The sequence below is a fragment of the Mugil cephalus genome, chromosome 9, assembly GCF_022458985.1.
Source record: "Mugil cephalus isolate CIBA_MC_2020 chromosome 9, CIBA_Mcephalus_1.1, whole genome shotgun sequence".
In the NCBI taxonomy this organism is placed as follows: domain Eukaryota; kingdom Metazoa; phylum Chordata; class Actinopteri; order Mugiliformes; family Mugilidae; genus Mugil; species Mugil cephalus.
Genome location: NC_061778.1, coordinates 2,319,258 through 2,339,882, shown reverse-complemented (window position 1 = coordinate 2,339,882; position 20,625 = coordinate 2,319,258). Strand labels below are relative to the sequence as shown.

At 42.4% G+C, this 20,625-nt stretch overlaps 2 protein-coding genes and 1 non-coding gene across 3 annotated transcripts; all 3 read right to left on the bottom strand.

The window, feature by feature from the left end:
* Nucleotides 1-1,658: 1,658 nt before the first annotated feature.
* Nucleotides 1,659-9,763, bottom strand: LOC125013441 (protein FAM222B-like). Its single transcript, XM_047594126.1, has 3 exons — nt 9,602-9,763; nt 7,908-8,035; nt 1,659-6,817 (listed from the first exon to the last, which is right to left on the bottom strand). The coding sequence occupies exons 2-3, from the start codon at nt 7,987-7,989 to the stop codon at nt 4,746-4,748; spliced, it is 2,154 nt and encodes a 717-aa protein (XP_047450082.1). The 5' UTR covers nt 7,990-8,035; nt 9,602-9,763; the 3' UTR covers nt 1,659-4,745.
* Nucleotides 9,764-10,834: 1,071 nt separating this feature from the next.
* On the bottom strand, nt 10,835-19,485 carry LOC125013449 (flotillin-2-like). The gene is made up of 11 exons (XM_047594146.1): nt 19,272-19,485; nt 18,269-18,350; nt 17,699-17,789; nt 15,616-15,739; nt 15,043-15,161; nt 14,442-14,555; nt 14,222-14,341; nt 13,916-14,130; nt 13,153-13,336; nt 12,513-12,662; nt 10,835-12,396 (listed from the first exon to the last, which is right to left on the bottom strand). Exons 1-11 carry the CDS (start codon nt 19,318-19,320, stop codon nt 12,364-12,366), a joined length of 1,281 nt encoding a protein of 426 aa, XP_047450102.1. The 5' UTR covers nt 19,321-19,485; the 3' UTR covers nt 10,835-12,363.
* Nucleotides 14,781-14,853, bottom strand: trnak-uuu. The gene has a single exon. It is a non-coding gene; the product is annotated as a tRNA-Lys (tRNA).
* Nucleotides 19,486-20,625: the final 1,140 nt, after the last annotated feature.

The following is a 20,625-nucleotide window of genomic DNA, read 5'->3' as shown; positions in this document are numbered from 1 at the left end:
GGGGATGCAGAAAGATCTGAAGAGATTAACTTCGTCTGAACACATTGGTTCGCGTGTATCACAGTCGCCGTCGCTCATACGTCATCATCATCAGATAAAACATCAGTGGTTATGTGTCCAAGATACTTCAACAAACAGGTAAAACTGGACCTGACTAATAAAAACAATGGGAACGTCAACATTTTGGAGTCTACAAACCATAAAAGAGACGTTTTTGGATTTATAATTCACATTAAATCTTACTCCATAGTCTGAACATATGCTAATTATCAGCAAACGTAAGATGATTAACAACAGAGTTTCCCACCACAGATCCTGTTTTACATCTTCTCAGCTGGTCTCATAGGTCATACACATAAACATCAAACAGGCAAAGTGACTACAGCCCCCATGACTCACCCCAAATGGGATTTCCCCATTTGATTTGCATGCGCTGATTAGAAAATAACCAGAATCCTTAGGACGTGGTCAGGAAACGACGCCTCCGGCTCAGTTTTAAAAACTATTTATAGTATTTATATGGTCAAATTCCTTGTATGTCTCTTTAAAACCAATTAAAACAGATTAATTCTGTCTTTTATATTTATCCACAATTTCCTTTAAAGCACAAACACACAGATCAGAGACGTGTTGAGCCTCAAATCCAAGCAAACAATCGATCTAATAAAATCCTCTCAGGACTTTAAACAGTGCAAAAGCAGCTAAAGCAGCAGGTCGATAGTTACCTCAGTGGAGGTGGAGGGAATAATGAGCGTTTACAAAAAACCATCAGGATGAAGAGGAACTTCATCTTTGAGCACGACAACGACGACACAAAGCTTTCAGCAAAAGGTTAAAGTTTTACCAGAATCCTGTTGAAAAGTGTGAAAAGTGAAGTTAAGAAGGCAGCACACAGGAGACGTCCTCACATAATAATAAATAAATAAATAACATTAAAAGATGTTTCAACAAGTAATTAGTTTTCAGGTTTCACTCCCCTCCCCCTAAATTATTTGATTTCTTGTTGTTCATGTTATCATCACATTAAAGGTGCAAAAAAAGTTTAAATCATTATGACCAAAAATATATATCATGGTATTTTTCAAAATTCTTCATAATTCTGTATAAATATGTGTTTACAGCGAGATCTGAAATTAAATCCGGCGACATTTACAACTTGGAGATAAAAAAAAAATGAAAAAATTATCAAGATGAAATGAAGAAAAATTAGATATTTTTACGCTTCATTCATTTTGACACATTTAAACCGTAATGTCTGTAATAGCAGAGCCACCAGTTACCGCAATAACTGTAGTCTGCGCGCAATATTTTTTTCCTCCTTCATAAAAAGCTAAAATCTGGGATATTTTCTGGGACAACTTCAGCCGGAGGACAAGTCATGCAAAACAGGAACTGTCCCAAGAAACCAGACAAAAAAACAAAAACGACAAACATGGCACCTTTTCTGACACAAATCCTGATTCTTTTTCTTTTTTCCATCTTCACCAGCCTCATAGTCAAGTCACAATGTGTCACGGTGTAGAGTTCTGGACGCTGTGTAATCCAAAAACAAACAAACAAACAAACAAACAAAATAAATAAATAAAATAAATAGCACCGAGCTCTAGTCTGGAACATTTTAAAAAAGAGCAGATAACAAAGAGAGCCACTCGGGAAAAGCCTTTTGAGTTTGCAAACTTTATTTTGGTTAGGGGGGAATGTTTGTGCAAGACATTTTATTCCTGAAGGTTAGGCAAAACTGGAATATCACATTATCACAAAGTAGAGAAAGTGAGCCCCCCCCTCCGCCACCGTTCGTCCGCAGCCCGATCGGAGACGATCAGCGGCAGTAAAAAACGAATCTAGAGAGGTTCGTCCTGCGCCTGCGCCCCCGGGGAAATATTGCAGTGGACTAACGCGATGAGCTACAGTGTGCTTCCATGGATCAAACTCGTTTTTAATTTATTTTATTTTACTTTACAGCGCGTGTGGACAACAAAAAAAACACAAAGATCTGGTCAGAACCTGCAAACATGAGGATTTTGAACGCAAACAGGAACCTGCTCTAGATTGTTTTTTTAAATGCTCACGTTTACTTCACGAGGTTTTTTCCTTTTAACCGTCCGAGCTTTGGGCCGGTGTTGGTGGTGGTGGTCGGAGAGGGTGACGCTTTGGTCACTTTGGTCAGTGAGTCAGCAGCAAACAGTTCACACATCCCGGCCGGAGCCCGGGGGTCGTGGCGCACTTCAGGACTTCAGTCCGTGACACAGTATCAGTAGTTACACTAAACAGCTTGGTCCCCCGTCAGAGATTAAACCTTGTGCGCACGTTTACGTCGGCGTGCACACACCTGTGTGCAAGTACCCAAGCTTAACACACACACACACACACACACAAACACACACACATCCAGGTCATTCACGCGTTTATTCTCCATACTACGCCCAGTGGAGGCACTTCATATGAAACTGTAGAACCTGACGGCGTCGGGCTGTAACGAGGCAGTTCAACGTTAACCGGTCAAATTATTTAGTGTTTTTCCACCTTGTCCCACTCTGAAATCTGAAATACTGGTCAGTTATTATATGTTTAAACTACACAACAAGTCTTCAGATGTGACTGTTAGAAAACGCACAAACGGCCACGTTTACCACTTGTTTTTGTTTGTTTTTTTGTGTGTTTTTTGTTTTTTTTATGCCCTGTGCCCATCAAATAAATAGGAACTCATTCCACTGATACAGCCCACACATCATTAATTACTACTCATACACATGTACACACACAAAATCATACTAGTGTGTGTTAAGATTAAATTCAATAGCAGCTTCGAGGGGCAGGCACGTCAAAAATGAGAGCCAGGAAAGAAACGAACAAAATAATAATAATAAAAATAATAAAATAAACTGCCATCAAGTATGAACCGAACTCCAGATCAGCCTCTTTTCTCTTCTCTTCTGTTCTGACGGTGACTTTCTCCCTTTTGTCCTGCGCTTTGCTCCGAGAGACGATCCAGAGAAAAACCCTTCGTCGTTTCAGACGATCCGACTTTCGAAAAAAGCGTCCGCGTGTGTGAGTGTGTGTCAACGTATGGCACCTAATGTGAAAAACACCTATGGCTTCAGGATGCAGTGGTCCAGGAAAAAAAAACAAAAAACAAAAATAAATTAAGAAATCAGGATAGTGTTGTTAAGTATAACAACTAAAAACACAAAAATACCTTAAAATAACTGCTACAGCCCTGTTCTAAAATAACCTATTAATTCTGCTAAACACTATTGAAACTCTTAAAATCATCGTGGATCCTCCGCAGACAGCAGGATGGGCGATAACACGTCAACAGGCATGAGGAGCGTCACTTTTACCTTAATAATCCCGTTTAAGGCAACATCATCCCTCCCTCCCGATGATCAGGGTTCAAACGAAACGAAAAGAGAAAAGAGAAACCTCTCAATGTCGAAGCTTAAATTAAATCGGGATCCCAGCGAAAGAAAGAAAACGTTAGTGGGTTATAACCACTGTGGCGTTTTAAGGCTTTTTCCAGAAGGCTTGAGGAGAGTAGACGAAGGAGGAGATGAATCTGGAGCTTCATGCTCGACACACCCAGCGAAACACAACCTTCCTGTTTTTTGTTTTTTTAGGTAGCAGAGATACGACTCAGCCAGTGATTAGTAACAGCCGCAAGCCACACACGAAAAAAAAAACAAAAAAAAAACGTCCACACCACTTCAGTTCACTCGCGTTAACGTAGGAAAAGTGGTGCTGGAAAAAAAAAACAAAAATAAAGAAACGTGTCGAAAGGGAAACGTTTTCTCTCCCTTCGCTTGCATTTATCTCAAGTACTTGCAAAACGCTTGCAAGTGATCAATTTGCAATTCTTTTTTTTTTCACATATTTGTCGCCATTTTTTTTCATAATAATGGGATGAAATCTTATCTGTTTCACATTTGCTACACACAAAAACAAAAAGACGAGTGTGTGTGTGTGTGTGTGGGTCGTTTTCGCCAAATGTTCGACGACAAAAACAAAAACAAAAAACATTTAAAAGTAATTTCTACAATTCAAGTAGGACAGTCTACAGAGATACAACAGGAGGAAATAATAATAACGACATAACTAGTTAAGTTGAAATATTACACTCAGAGCGTTTGTGTTTTTGCTAGTGCTGGATTCGTCTCATACTCTCGACCCAAAAACCTCATCAACAGTCTCATTAATTGCATATACATGTTAACCTTCTTATTTAAATGGATTCACACATGAACACACACACACACACACACACACACCTGTTAAGAGGATAAATAATTGCAAATAAAAATATTACACGAGGAGGAACATCCTAAATCTCGCCGTAGGGCAGAAATTTCTTTTTTTTTTGTTTTTTTTTTGTGTTTAAGGCCACAAATGCTGATAAAAGTTGTTCCATGTCAACCTTATGTAAAAGCACTGTGACGCAAAAAAAAAAAAACACCGTATATACACGAAACGAAGAGCAGCACACACCCATGCCAGTGATGAAAAGAGTGGACGACAATCTCCAAAAACAAAAAAAAAAAAAAAAAAAACCCTTCATCTGCAAAACAAAAGGTAGGACATGGCTTAAGACCTGAGGAATACGCTGAAACATCACAACCTGGTGGGTCTAAGATTCAAGCTCTGATGCAGGAAAATTGATCACTTGCAAGATCTGAAAGTAGCGGCTGAGGAAAAATAAAAACGTGGAGGGAGGAGGGAGGGAGGAAGGAGGGGGGGGTAAGCGCAGACTTTTAGCGGTAGCCCGGGTGGTGAGCGTGGACGCCGCCGCTGTTGCTGGCCTCCTGCACTTGGCCCATGGCCGAGCGGTGGATCTTCTCCAGCATCTCCATGTTCTGCTCCTGAAAGCCGGGCATCTGGAAGTCTCCTCCCAGGAAATCCACGCTCTGCATCAGCTTCGCCTGCCCCCCGCCGGGGGCCTCCCTCCCCGGCCGGTACTTGGCCCCCGGGACGCGGTCCGCCGCGGAGGCTCCTCCCCCTCCCCCTCCCCCCGCCTGGAAGGCCACGGGGAGGTCCTGAGGGCCGCCGGACCCGTTGTTCCCCGCCGCGGATGCCGGGATGCCGCTGCCCCACGGCGGCTGCATGTAGTGGCCGTTGATGTAAGGCAGGGAGCCCACGGGGGACGAGGACTGAGGTTTCTCCGGGGGGTGTTTGAGGGGGAAGCCGTGTGCCGTGTTGTTGGGGAGCTTGAGCGGGTAGCTGAGGTTTCGAGAGGGGAAAGCGCACTCGGCCGGAGGCTCCATCCGCGGGTTCTTGCAGGGGTGGGCCCCCTCGGGCGTCTGCTGCATGTGGGCCAGCTGGTGCTGGGCCCACGAGCGCTGCTGCTGCTGCTGCTGCTGCTGCTGCATCTGCTGCAGCTGCTGCAAATGTTGCTGCTGCTGCTGCTGCAGCTGCTGCTGTTTCTGCTGATGTAAATGGTGCTGAAGCTGCTGCTGCTGCTGCTGCAGTTGTACCTTCTCGGGGTCCGTGTGAAACGCCGGAGCTATTAAACCGGGCTGTGAATGCAGAGCGGCGCCGGGAGTCTGAGGGCCGGCGCCTTTGTCCGGGGGCCCCACCATGAGGCAGCCGGGCACGTTGCCCAGCGCCGGGTGGTGCGAGGACACCCTGGAGCTGGCGTTGATCAGCAGGTTGCGGCTGATGGGGCTGGGGTTGGCGATCTGGCCCTCGCAGACCGAGGTGGCGCCCATGCCGGCCCGGGCCTGACACAGCTGGTTGATTTGGTGCACGATGCTGCTCAGGTCGCTGGGCCGGTTCTGGTGCAGGCTGGCCGCCATGGACAGGGGGATGGTGGAGGTAGATACAGTTACATTTGGTGGGGCGTCTGCGTCGGGCAGCTTCCGGGGCCCGTATGGTCCCTGCGGCGGCGGCGGCGGCTGCTGCTGCTGGAGGCTGTTGGGCATGGTGGGGGGGCCCGCGGCCACGGCCTGGGGAAGGGTCTGGTTGGATCCCACCAGCCCCTGGCTGTGCTGCAGGCTCGGAAGCTGAGCCCCATCGGACATGTGGCGCAGATCCTGAGTCGCTCCTGGCTGCGTGAGTAAAGCTTGCGGAGGATGCTTTAGTGTCTGCAGGTGGGAGAGATGCTGCTGCTGCTGCTGGGGGGCGACCGACGGGCACGGCTGGGCGAGCGGCAGGCTCTGCTGCCTCTGGATCCCCTGTGGATGAGCCAACCTCTGCTGCTGCTGCGAAGTCTGAACCTGGGACAAGCTCTGCTGCCGCTGCAGAGCCTGCGAATGAGCCATGCTCCTCGGCGGTAACGCCTGCGGGTGAGGCTGCTGTAAAGCCATGGGGTGAGTCATGCTCGGCTGCTGCTGCTGCTGCTGCTGCTGCAGCACCTCGGGGTGAACCATGCCCTGTTTCTGGCCCGCGGGCTGAGACGGGCCCTGCAGGTGAGGAGCAGGCTGAGGAGGGAGGTTTAAAGTGCTTTGGGCGGCGGCGTACGGGCCGCTGTGAGGGTTCATGACGGCCTTGTGGAGCAGTCGGGCTCGGCTGCCGTCGGACTCTTTGATGACGCCTTTGAGCGGCGCCCGGAGGACGGCCAGCAGGCCCCCGTTGGCGCTGACCTGAGACGGGTAAGGACTGTGGCGCTGGCTGGAGGAGGAGGAGGAGGAGGTGGAGGAGGAGGAGGAGGAGGAGGAGGACGTGTCGAGTCCGTTGACTGTGCGGCGGATGTGCTTCCTTTGAGGTACTTTGACGCTGTTTGGGAAGATCTGGATGGTCAGAGGACTGTTGGCGACTTTCTTAGCATAGGCATCCAACTCTGCTGGGGTTGGATAAGTGGCAGATCTCATCTTCTGTGTAGTTTCCCCTGCAAGACGTACAAAATAAGACCAATAAACAGTGGGGGAATAAGTGTTTCTGTTAAGATATTCGCCCACAGAGGAAATCTGCAGTGTCACAGTCGGCGCCGGGTCATAATCTCACATTCTTCACATTCATGTTTTGCGTCAGTAAAAGCTGCAGTAAAACATTTTCCCGTCACTTCGTTTGACATAAAGTTGCTTCAAACTGTTTTACTGGTGACGTCTACGAGAGCCGATCACGGGACACGAGAATAATTTCACACTAACCGACTCTGGGACGTATGCAAAGTTTAGTCAAAGTGCACAAAAGGCTGTTTTTTTGTTTTGTTTTGTTTTAAATCAGGGAAACTACAGGACTGTGTCTGTTTCAGCTCGATTTGGAGACGACAAGAAAACTGGTTTCTGTTTCTTCTGTCAGGAACTGGAATTTATTTTTGTGCCTTCAGTGTAGTTTAATTTATTATCACACTTGGTTCAATTTATAAAATATATTTTACTCCACAGAAATGAAGAGACACATTTATTCTTCTTCATTACTACATTGTTGGGATTTATTCTTTTTTATTACTTCTTATTGGAACCGCGCCCTAAAAAGAAACATGTATAATTTAATAAAAAGCTCCTCTAACTAGTCTTTTACTGAATGTTGGTCCAGACACACGTCTCCACACACTGATGATTTCTGTTTACACTGTATAAAGCCTCATTATCACACTGTTCCTGAATGTTTACCCACCACAGGTTCTAGTTTTGTCTCGTGGATAAACGAAGACGAACACATTCTCCGTAATAACTAGCGACGTCTCGATCAGGTTTCTGATCCCGATCTTTTAACGTTTGATCATAAACGTCACAAACTTCCTCTCCCGTTCATTCCTAAAGACTCAACGTCTCCTCATGAAGTGGAATTAGTTCCTTAAACTCTCTGGAAGATTAAAACGTTCAGTGTTTTTATTGTTGCAGCCTTTAAACTCAGTGGACTCGACACATTGTGGATGTAGTTGTCGTGTTTTTTGGGGGGAGGCTCATTAGTTCATCCCTAATAATAACCCGGCGGCCGTGAGGCCACGGTAACAGAGGAAGAGAATCACTTACATTTCTGAAGTCCAGTGTTCATCTGCGTGCGGGAAAGAAGTCTGGCGGTAGCGTCACCTGATGCCGGCAGACAGGCCAGCATGTCACTATTCCACTAATGCAGCATGGGACACCTTCTCCTCACCAGACTGGGGACAAACAGAGCAGGTGCAGAGTGAGACCCTGACACGACGACGCTGACGTCAGCGCAAAACCACTTCGCCATCACCCAATTTTCACATCCCAGCTCCGTTTGACCTTTTGCAAATGGCAGCTTGTAATAAAGTGACATCGTGGTTGTGGAAACGCTGCTGCCAGGACGGAGCTTTGGATTGAACAAAGCAGCACATAGATGTAGCATGTTTCTGCAACCACGTTTAAAACAAAATAACATAAAATAGCTGCACTTCTTTTGCTGTTTTTAAAAAGGTCATGAAAAGCCACACCCAAAAAATAAAGCGCTGGGCCTGAATCCAAATGCACACTAATGTAGTTATTTCCACAGTGGAAGTGGACTCGTGATGAATCATAGACTGTCTGATAGTCAGTGATGAATCTGCAAAACAGTGTGTGAGGAAACCAGAGGAAAAAAAATCCCACACACACTCAGCTGCCAGTTTATTGGGAACAACAGCAAATAAATTTCAACACGTCGGTTCTTATCTTCACGAAGGTGCCGGTTTCCAGCTTTAATTTAAATGAACTGAGAGAGACGCTGTGGATCGTATCGTATTTCACTGTTTCTATTATTTGGTCCTTGTAGTCAGAGGCTAAACATCACCAACAGCACAAACTACATCCTGCAAACTGATCATCCGGTTGAATCACCACCTTCTGACGCTGTTATAGCTTCAACTTCAACATTAAAAAGGTCACGGAGGAAGATTTAGAAACGTCTTCACAGGCGTTTCCTAATGCAAATCTACTGATTTACAGAGGGACACGCTCCGTGTTTCTGGAATCAGAATCTCACATAAAAATCTGACAAGCAGCGAGTGTGGACACAATAAATGATCTTTAGTTTCTTTTTCCAGCTCTTCCATAGAAAACAATGGAGCAATTCATTCTCCATTTGTCTATGATTCATCATTACTTCACTTCCACTGTTCAAATAGTTACAGACGTGTCACAATCATGGGTTTATTAATGAGATAAAAGTGTAACAAGACATTCAATTGGTCTTATTTTAGATTCATTTCAGTGTTTTCATCCTCTTTATCCCAGTGGAACAAACAAAAAATAATGAGATCCTCGTTAAATCAGACTCAATAACGTGACCTTTTCAAACACAGGCCAGACTTTTATTCACGGCCTCGTCCTCTGGTTTGATTCAGTGTAATAATGTGAAGCTTTAGCTTTATTAAGGTCAGCTCTCAGACAGGCAGCCTGTAGCTGGGTAGCAGCGTTAGCATCTGTCTCGCCATCCAGCCTTTAATCTGCTCCACTTTCCTATTAGCTCGCTAAGCTCAGCTATCGATCTAACAAACGCAGCGAGGCTGGTCACAAAAAAAAAAAAAAAAAACCCGAACCGTCCGCAAACCCCCACGAGATTAAAAACAAGTTGAATTCACACCGTTCAGTAGGTTACCTCGAGTCAAGCCCCCACAATAAATAAAGGAGCTTCTTTGTGCTTATTGTGACCAAGGCCAGCTGGGTAGCAAACTTTAGCTTCTCATTGACGCACAGAGTTGAACTTTAAAGAGGCCGATACTTACTCCTCACCAAGCTACGAGTACGGGAACTTCATTTTGCGGAGATGTAACGCCGATACTGACTTAAAAAAAAAAAAAAAAAGAAGGAGAAGTTTAAGAGACCATCGCCTGTGTGTTGGTTCGGCTACGGCAGCAACATCTGTCGCGCATGCGCAAAAAGGTGAAGGACCCCATCTGATCTGCATTTAGGTGCCGACGGTGAACGCCTGTTCGAAAATCCCAACAAATAAATATAGACGTTATTATTGTTGTTATCGTTGCGAAACATTAAGTTGACATCGCCAAATACTTATTTATCTTAATTCGTTTGATTTTAAAGTTATTATTATTGCTCCTGACTGTCTGATAAATACTGTTATTATCATAAGCTCAGTAACTATCATTATTACTAGCTTAAATATCACTATTATTATAATCATCTGTGTAACAATGCAACTAATACAGAAGTATACACATGCATACACAACCATAAATATTGTTATTCCCTTTTTTGTTTTGTCTGTTGTTTTGATTTGTCTGTACATGTCGCTGCACTGTCACTGTATTGTCTCATTACGCAATAAAAAATGAATAAGAGAGAAAAATAAGAGATAGATGGAATTATATATAAACTACACAAAATACACGTATACAAAGTATATATATATATATAATGTATAATAGAATGTACAATAAATCAGCTTAAAGACAGTATGTATGTATGAAACTATACAAGATAAATAATATATTTAAAATATGTCATTTCTAAGATATATATAAGATATTACACACTATAAAATATAAAGTAGCAGCAAGTGGTGGTAGAGCAAATACACAGAGACGTGTTGTAGGAACCTTATTAACGCACAAGACCATAAATACAGATATTTACATCAAAAATTTACTTAACTTATAAAATAAATGATCACGGGTTTTGATTTACAGGTTATAGTTAAAACTGTGTCACTGTTCTATCTCTTGTTATTTCAGTTTGACCATTAATGGGTCAGAAAACAAAATGAACACTTCCTCTAAATCAGACGAGTTCCTAATAAAAACTTAAACTCTCCACCAACCGTCTAGACATGAAGAAGCTACTTAGATTCAAAGAAAACTTTTTATTTAACTTCACTCTTCAGGATAAAATCTTGACCCGGATGAGAATCTTTAAAGATTTATTCGTGATCTTCTAACTTTATTGGTTTGTACGTTTAAAAACCAAGATTTTTTCAAAACAGGAACGGACATGGAAACGTATTAATTAGAACAGTTTTGATTTATTAGAATGACATTTAGTTAAGAGTGAGCGTACAGGTGGATGACATGCAGCAAGAGCATACAGGAACTCATGGCCATTAAACACACGTGTGCACAGAGAAAAACCAGGATGAGTGACTAACACACAGAAAACACCAAGAGCAACAATAACAGTCTTTTCTAAATCCTGCCTGTTTCCTCAGCCGTGACACAAACCTACTACGTTTCATCTGCTGCAGAGACGACGCTCAGACTGAACTTCACCGTTCGGCCCGTTCAGGTTCTTTATTGGAGGTGAGTGAAGCTCTGTACAGTATTAAAAGGAAACATGTGGATGACCTGTTATATAATAATAATAATAATAATCTGAACCTGTCCCCTGGTGTTTTTATATATATATATGAAATAAAAATGCAGCAGTGGTGGATTAAAACCAAAGAACCGTGTCAGTTACAAACCACGTTAGTATCACAGTTGAAATAGATCAAACTAAAACTTCACTGTACATCTGATTTAAAACCGAGTCAGTGCAGAAACAAACAAACAGAAAGAGTTTCTCCTAAAAGTTTGGTTTGTTGACACTGTCTTGAACATGGCTTAGCTTCTACAGATAATAGTAGCATGACATGAAGCATCGAGGTCCCTGTTAAAACCTCCTGATCCACTGAAACCTAAGACTATTCTATTTGGCGTCGCCGTTTTGGACCTTACTCCGTACAACTCTAAGCCGATTATTTTCACATTTCCTCTGTGATTTTTTTCTCTAATTTTAACAACAAACCATGTCTTTACTCACCATCGAGGCCAAAGCGACATTTTATACATTTAAAACCTCACACTACGCATCGAGAACCACGTTACGAGTTAATCACGTCAGCACACGGTCAGAAGTTTCTACCCGTTTTCCTGTCTTTATATAAATAAATAAATAAATAAATAAAAATAAACGTTCTCATGCATGATATCACCAGTCGGTGGAGAGACACAGATTTAATGAAAGGAGCTTCTGTTAAGATCTTGAGCACCTTTGTTACATGAAAAATAAAAATCATAATAATAATAATAATGCATGTACAACACAAAAAAAAGATTCAGATTATCTGGAGATGCAGATGTGTCTCACAGGAACGAGGTATATAAATGAAGAAAATGCAAATAGCGACCGCGGGGGCTCGTTGTATGAAAAAGCAGGGCCCAGTGTATAAACAAATAAATAAAGAGGAGTCTGCTTGATACAAACGGGGCCAATAAATACAATTTAAATAACACGGACAAATAAATTAGAACACAAAACAGATACTCTCATGTTGAAACTAAAAAAAAAAAAACACATGAATAAAAATGAATGAGCAGCAGTGCATGCAGATCTGGTCCTGTATAAAGTAAGGCACCAGAGGTTTTTCATATTTTTCTTGGTTTTACAGAGTAGACGTATAAAACAACCGAATATCTTCAAGTGTATTAAAGGCAGTCTATGAGAGTGCATACGACAGAGGCTGAGTCACGTGGGATCTTGGGGTTTTTCTGGTTTAAGAGCAGGTCATGTTCTGCAGCAACGGGATCTGTAGGGACAGAGAAAGACGGTTCAGACTCTGAGAGGGAGACACGTCTCCAGGAGGACAGACTTTAATGAAGGCCGGATTAGCTTCCAGGCTAACTGTATTACACAGAATCTTACCTTCGTCAAGTCCACTCCGGTCAGAGCGTTGACAGACACAGGAAGTTCGGCCAGGAGACGGTTCACTTCGCCCGTCACGCGGCCGCCCTCCCCGCTCAGGATCACGATCTCGTTGGTCCTGGCTAAAGGCGCCGCCACCTTGGAAGCGATCTGAAAAGCACACGGCGACGTTTTCACTGGAAGCAGGAATCAGTTAAATGTAGAGAACAAACTCCGTCCACGTGTCTCAGTGCGTCGCTGGGTTCCTGAAGCTAAATACGTGTTTTAAAAGTTCATGATACTGATCAGAAGATGAGGAGATTTATTGTCTTTTTGCTAAGCTAGGCTAAGCTAGGCTAAGCTAGGCTAACTGAAGAACTCATTATTGGTTTCAGGAGAAGCCTCCGCTCACGTTCAGACGGTTGATGCTGTACAACAGTTCAAATACTTGAGAACTATTATTGACTCACATCTGAGGCAAATACTGATGCAATTTGCACAAAGGCTCATTATTAAATGCACTTTTATCGATAGCTGTTCAGTAAACAGACGTCTAGTGTCTAGTGGCTGCTACATGGTACCTAGGAGTTGGTCTGTTGTTGGTCTGTGTGACTGAATGTGTACTGTTTCTGTCTGTTTGTATTTTTGTGTTGTTTGTTACCTTGGGCAGGGACTCGAGGACCAGCGCCGTCTTGGCTGCGTCTCCGTACTGTTGATAAGCTTCGGCCTTCAGCCTCATCTTCTCGGCCTCCGCCTTCCCCACGGCTTCGATGGAGGAAGCTTCAGCCTCCCCGATCTTCTTAATCTTCTCTGCTTCAGCCTGAGCTATGAGCACCGCCTTCGTCCTGACGCAGAGAAACCGAATCATTAAAAATCTCAGTGACATCAACCTGCATAAATAAAGGTTTAATGATAATAAAAACTCGTTTCACACAATCTGCTGCAGCTGCTTCGCTCTAAATGTTTGTTTCTATCAGACGTCTGTGGATGTTTCTGAGGACGTTATCTAATAAAGGCAGAATAACCACAGCACATGTCTCAGTTTCAGTCAGGACGCTGCTGTGAGACAAAACGATCAAATAAAGATTTGTTGACGATACATGAATTTCTAATTAAATTCAGAAACTTCTTCTCTGCTGTTTCTCTAACAGGTTTGAGCTCAGATTCACACGTTTCAGACTTTGTTTTCTCTGCTGTCATGACGAGTCTGCAGTGATTTTAGCTTCTGAAACTTTCTAAGTCTAAGAGTGAAAACGTTTCACTATATTTTAAAACTGGAAATCTGACTTTCTGCTCTCACAGCAGGTTCTCCTGTTGGCTACGAAAGATGACATCAAAGTTAGAGCCACATGTTTGAAACCCCGGCTCTACTGAAGTCGCCCGCGGTTCCTTTCACCTCATAAATCTAACTCATCATCACTCACTTGTGCCCCTCAGCGAGCTGCTGGATCTGGTAGGCCTCGGCCTCCGCCGGCCTCTTCACTGTGGCGATGAGCTCTTTGTCCGTCCGGTCAATCTCCTTCTCCTCGATGGTGATCTCTTTCTTCCTCTGCACCACTTGGATCTCGATCTCCTCCAGCCGGATCTTCTGCTGCTCCTTGGCCGCCTGCAGCTCGTACGCCAGCTGAGCCTCCGCTTTCTGGACACGTTTAATATTCGTTGCAGTTGTTTTTTTATGCTTTCACCCAAACGTTCAGCTTAATTTAACTGCCTGTGACTCCTGTGCCCACCTTAGTGTTGATCTCCTGGTTGAACGAAGCTTTCTGCAGCTCCAGCTCTCGTTTGGAGTCGGCCATCTTGGTGTCGGCCAGGAACTTGACGTCCATCATCTCCTTCTTGCACTCTGCTTCCTATAGGAGGCGACGAGGAAGCAGCAGGTGACTTGAGTCACTGAGCACAGAAGGATTTAATGGATTTAACTTTCCCCCCCTGCTGCTGGAGTCTCCTTACCCGTATCCCAGCATCCCTCTCGGCCTCGGCCACACCGATGTCTGCGTCCCTCTGGACGGCGGCAATCTGGGTTTTCCCCAGGGAGCTCAGGTAATCCAGTTTATCGTACACGTCCTGTCAACACGGACAAGCAGGACACGTTGTACGTAGCTGAGTTTGATTCTCACTTATTACCAAACATTTCCCTCAATAAAAACTAGATTTTCATCTCTTTCTCAGGAGGAAATCTGATCAGTGAATGTAACATGTCTGTTAGGAAACAGTGCAGAGGGACCAGAGGATGCTTCAGGTCACAGATCAGTCTTTCTTTACCCACTACTCCTCAGCCAAAACACACCTCGCCTGAACAGGGACTTGAACCCTGGACCCTCAGATTAAAAGTCTGATGCTCTACCGACTGAGCTACTCAGGCTCTGACACAGCTCAAACTGGACACTCAGGACGTCCCATTAGATCGTAGGACAGATAAATATCAAGTCACTACCTTAATATTATTGTTAAGGAGGATTTTCAGGCAAATTGAGGCTTTAAAGTCCACAAACCAACAGCTGATGACACCGTTGCTACGGACACAGACTCTCACATCATCAGCATCACTCACCTTAATGGTGAAGCTCAGGACCTCGATGCCCATCCTGCCCACGTCCGGAGCAGCCACGTCCCTCACAAGTTTAGCAAACTGGTCCCGGTCCCGGTAGATCTGCTCCACAGTCAACGTACCTACAAACGAAATCAATAAATTCTTTCATTACGGGCAAACAACTGTTTTAATAACATATCACAGAAGCATTGAATTATTTAACTAATGCTGCATGAATGTCAAAAGACTCATAATATGATGATTACATCCGGTAAAATCCAGTTTTTTAAAGATCTGAGATCTAGTTCAATTTAAAATGGGTGATTCTGTTTAAAACCGGGAATAAGTTGTTACCAAGCAACATCCAGATGATGCTCATGGTCAGAGAGAGAGAGAGAGCATCCACTCAGCTCTGAGAAATATGAGCATCTCTTTGTGTGTGTGGTGTAAAACTAGAATAAACTAGATGAGGACATAGAAATGCACTGAATGTTTTAATCTTCTAAGATTAAAGATGAAAAGGATTCTTATGGATCGTGAGGTTATAGGACGTATATATGACATATGAACTTACACTTTGTGAGCTGTTCGTACCTAGAATCGAGCGCAGATGTCCCTCCAAAGTCTGCAGGAGCACGTATTTGATTTCCATGATGGATTTCCCCAGAAACTGCTCGCAGGCTATAGCCAGGAGGTCGTTCTCCGTCATCACTTTCACCTAAAGGAGACACAGAGATTTTAGTGCTTAACTGAGAGAGAGATGAAGATAAATCAGCAGCGTAACGAGGTGTTTGGTCTGAATCTCAGTCCCTCAAACGTTAAAGTAAAAGAGTCTAAACTTAGAGATGAAATAAAACGACATCTGAGTTTTAATATAAATATGAAAAAGGAATAAGATTAAACCCACAGCTCAAAGTGAACCAGTCAAGAGACACGGTCAATTTTTCATCTTCATCTCATCTGTACGTTTAAATCAACAAACGTTTCAACAATGATAAGAAGGAAGAAAAACAACAGGATCAACAGGATCCGTCCAGATCAAAGCTGCTGAAGGAAGTGGGCGTCAGAGACCAGGCCTCAGCTCAGAGGCCATTAAGGAACTCGCCACATTCAGCCGGAGCGGCTGCAGAGAAAGGAGACGAGGAAAAGCCGCCAAATAACGAGCGGCCACATTCACCCAGGAATGATCAGCGGCTTCTTCTGATAAGAAGCTCAAACTCCCAGTGAAGCTGTGAGTGGAGGAAGGAGAGCGTCGGGCTTCTTTTCTGCTCCTTGATAACAAAGTCACCTCAGAGCAGAGTCCTTTGTCTCAATGAAGGTAAATACTGATCTGAACCACAGCGATAAAACTTGTGGTCTCATCAACAGGTTCTTACTGATTTTATCTGGAAAAATATGGAAGAATATTCATGTTTCCAAGACTCTTACCAATGTCCAGTTTTCCAAAACATGAAATTACGAATAACTGAAAAAATAAATGGATCAATCTGTTTTTTTGAGGCACTTGGCAGCACAGCTAACATGTTTGTGTGAGAGCAGACAGTAGACGACACGTCCAACAAACTTTAGGGCAGATTGACAAGTTCAGTCACTCTCCACCCGACTTTAAGGCTCAGGTGGCTCCGACCACACACCACTTTAACTCTGTGAGCGAGCGATTCTGAATGTCTTTTACTTGTTTAATTTATGATTTATTCATTTATTTTTGTATTTGACTTGATTTAGTTACTTGTTAAAAAGCATTAGAATAATTATTTGGTGTTTAAAATATTAGTGAGGCCAAGTCTTCTGTAACATCAGGTAGTTCAGCTGCAACTTAGAACAAAAAAAGGTGAAGAGCTGTTGTTTATTGACTGAACCAACAGATCTTTAAAGCAGTCAGAGATATATTTTATATTTTTACAGATATCTGCCAAAGAGAAGTAAATGTTTCACTGCATTAGAAGAAACAACTGGAATCCAGACACAGAAACCTGGTGTTGTGGTTCATTTAGTGTCAGATAATATTAATTTAAGCTGTATTTTTAGATGAAGTCAAACCTTAAGTTACTTCTTAAGTTACGTTCTGGACGTTCAGATAAGTTTGTGGATGTTGTTGTTTTATCGCCGACAGTAACTATTTCAGTTCCAACAATAAATAACAATAAAACAATAAACTGAATATTTGTGATCATCATCCTTTTAATGCTACAGTATTTATTGGCTAATGTTACTTCTCAGTAAAGCTCTTAGCGTTAGCATCTGTTATTTAGCTACATTTATCAGAACTGAAATGACCTAAAACTAATTTAAACTAAATTAAACTGAGGCTAATCCGCTTTTCCAAATTCATACTAGTTCATATGGATCATTGTTGAGTCCAATTATCCTTAATTTGATCTGATAATCCACATTTTTCCCGGTTTCTCTGTATTTACTGATACGTTTCACCATGTTTTTGCCCCTAAGGGGGCGTGGCCTCAGGAGGAAGCAAAGACAGTTCATACCATCTATTATTTGATGATATAACCACATATATATTCAGAATAATGAAAACACAGTTGTATTTTTTCACGCAGGTGCAGGAAGTTACATCCTGGTCACCGGCTTCAGTCTTTGTGGTGTGTTCAAGTGCAGCTATTTGGCGTTGAGTGGAAGCCTGTTCCCCGTGTGTGACAGGTGTGTTAGTGGGTCTCACCTGAGCCACGCCCGTCACAGTGATGGCTACGCCCTCCGCCGTCTCCACATCCTCACACCGCGGCTGCAGAGTCATAATCTCGAGGCTCAACCTTCACACAAGGAAAAAAGATTAAATTACTCTAATTAAACAAACACATTTATTTGTTTTCTGACACTAAAACACGACATTCGGACAAACTGCACAGACGTTTAAAGGTAATAAAATCTTCTAATAAACTGAGTCACATCTGGAAAAAACTCCTAATGAGACATTTAGAGTATTTTCTCAGCTCCAAGTGGACTGGTTTACATTAGAAACCCACGGAGTGTAATATGAGACGAACTGTGATTGCTTTCTAACTGCCTGCAGATAATGGGACTCCAATCTCCGTCACCTGTGGTCTCTATAAAAACCTCGGCCCCTCCATCCGTCCGACACGTTTCATCAGAATCCTCTCATGTGTAATGAGCAGCACTTACTCCGGTCGCTGGAGTCACTAAAACGTCTCCTCAGATCAGACTAATTCAGGCTGTTTGAACAGAAGACAAACGTAAAGTGGTGTCACTGCTTTCTACTTTGTGTTGTCACCTTTGGGCGTCCGTGATGAGCCACCAGGACCAGGCCCAGCCTCCCACGATGTAGGTTTTCATGTCAGAGCCACAGCAGCCGCCTGAAAGAAGAAGAAAACAATAAGATACGGAAATGAAACAGAAAAATACTCAAAACCTTTGAATAACAGGAGAAACTGAGGAGCTGACTGCATTAGTGAAATCCAGCATGGAGGATATTTATTCATCTATTGATCATCACATTCAAATAAAACATGTGCATTTATTAGTTTATTCTTAAATGGTCAGTTTTGGATGTTTGATGGTACGTCTGGTGATTCTGCTGTGTTTTCATTTTAGATGCAGTGGTTTATAACTAAATATAACTATTGAACTGTGTTGTGTTTTACCTATTATTTTTGACATTTTAGTCAAAAATTTACTAAATAACAGAAATGATTGAATGATTACACAGATTAATTACCACCTTACTGAGGATTAAATGCTGGATTCTTACAATAAAAAGCATTACTTTTCATTCGTGTACCTAATATTTTGGCAGGTGAATGCACCTGTTATGTAATGCACATCTCACATCTACACAATCTATTGCAGTACTTTGCACAGTTTCACTCTGCTTCTCTCTAATTCTGTATATTTCTGACTTCTTGATTATTTACCAACCATCTTTATGGCTGCAGCTGATGGAGGGAGAGTAAAACCCGCCCCTCTCAGTGACATAGCCGGATTCATGTGTTCATAAATAACCCCCCCACACACACAGCTCATTAAAAGCACGACTTACTCACGCTCCAACGTCCTTATTCCTGAACCACAGCTATGAATCAAACCAATGCAACACACTGCGGCTACATCAGATCACATTGTGGAGAACAAATAACCTGCGATTTTACGTTTACTGATTACAGACGTTTTAAAAGATGTGTAGTTTGACAGTCTTGACATCAGCATCTTCACCGTTAGCTCCGCGGTCTCCATCATGGTAACTAGCTAGCAGCGTTAGCATGAAGGGGAACACCTACCGGAGACCACCAACGCCTCGTTCGGCCCCACAGTCAAACAGTTCCCCATGTTGAGCCGGGACAGGAAAAAAAAAGAACCAAATGAAAGACAAGGAAGCAGCGGGGTCCTTCACGGAGACGGTGAGACTGGTGTTATCCGGTATTTAATCCCAGAGTGACGGGACTGATTAGACGGGCTCCTCATCCAGCACCACGGCAACAACAACACGGCCCCGCCCCGCCCACTGGTCCCGCCCACTAACCAGGCCAACCCAACGGCAACGCACTGACGTCATTGTCAACGGTACGCAGGCGTGGCCCTTCCCGGAAATGAAATAAAATAAAATAAAATAAAATAAAATAAATGTATTCAAATATATATATATATATATATATATATATGAATACATTTATTTTATTTTATATATATATATATGTATATTTATTTTTATTTATTTTATATATAAATATATATAAATATATATATATATAAATAATAAATGTATTAATATATATATATATATATGAATACATTTATTTTTTTATTTTTTATTTTAATAAATGTATTCATATATATATATGAATACATTTATTTGATTTATATATATATGTATATTTATTTTTATTTATTTTATTTTTATATATATATATAAATAAAATAAATATATTGAATATACATTTAATACATTTATTTAAAAATGTTATCACCCACGTGAATGAATGGCAGGTTCAAAAGTTCCTGTTGATTATTAGTTTCGTTGGCTCTATGTATATATCTTTTTTTTTTCTTTCACCCTCCAAAGTTTATTGAAATATGAGGTATAATAAACACAAATAAAATATAATTAAGAACTGAACAGACCAGGGGGATGTACAGATCATTGACAGTCCTTTCAAAAATCAAATCAAATCGTACAGTCTTTAATATATTGACAGTCTTTGTAGCCTTGTTGTTGTTGTACCTTCACGTGTGGTGCCATGTTGCTGGAGTTCACTAATGAATCAATAAAAGCAGGATATTTAGGAGTTGTATTATGTAAGCTGGGTTATTGTCCTTCCTACTGAAAGTAAAATATAGCATCACATCAGACGCAGTGAGATGTATAGTGTTTGTTCCCATTTCTCCATCTGCAAAATCTTCCATATTATTCTAAAATTGTTTTGAATGATGCCACTGGTAAAACAATTGAAATATTCTCTCCTTATCGACATTGCAGAAAGTACAAGAATAGTCTTTAACTTAAATCTCTAAGCCTGATTCGTGGGATAAACACTTTGTAGGTAACTCCTTTCATTTTTTTCCACTGTAAGTTGCTCATGATAGTCATATATGATAGACAGTGATATAATGTTATGCCTGATCGGGAAGATCTGT

What these genes read in the sequence shown, in the direction of transcription:
- LOC125013441 (XM_047594126.1), bottom strand. Translation starts at nt 7,989, where the DNA reads ATGCTGGCCTGTCTGCCGGCATCAGGTGACGCTACCGCCAGACTTCTT. An exon ending in GAACACTGGACTTCAGAAAT is followed by an intron (nt 6,818 to 7,907) that starts GTAAGTGATTCT and finishes TACGTCTTGCAG; the next exon opens with GGGAAACTACACAGAAGATG.
- LOC125013449 (XM_047594146.1), bottom strand. Translation starts at nt 19,320, where the DNA reads ATGGGGAACTGTTTGACTGTGGGGCCGAACGAGGCGTTGGTGGTCTCC. An exon ending in CGAGGCGTTGGTGGTCTCCG is followed by an intron (nt 18,351 to 19,271) that starts GTAGGTGTTCCC and finishes TTCTTCTTTCAG; the next exon opens with GCGGCTGCTGTGGCTCTGAC. An exon ending in AGAGGGATGCTGGGATACGG is followed by an intron (nt 14,342 to 14,441) that starts GTAAGGAGACTC and finishes CGCCTCCTATAG; the next exon opens with GAAGCAGAGTGCAAGAAGGA.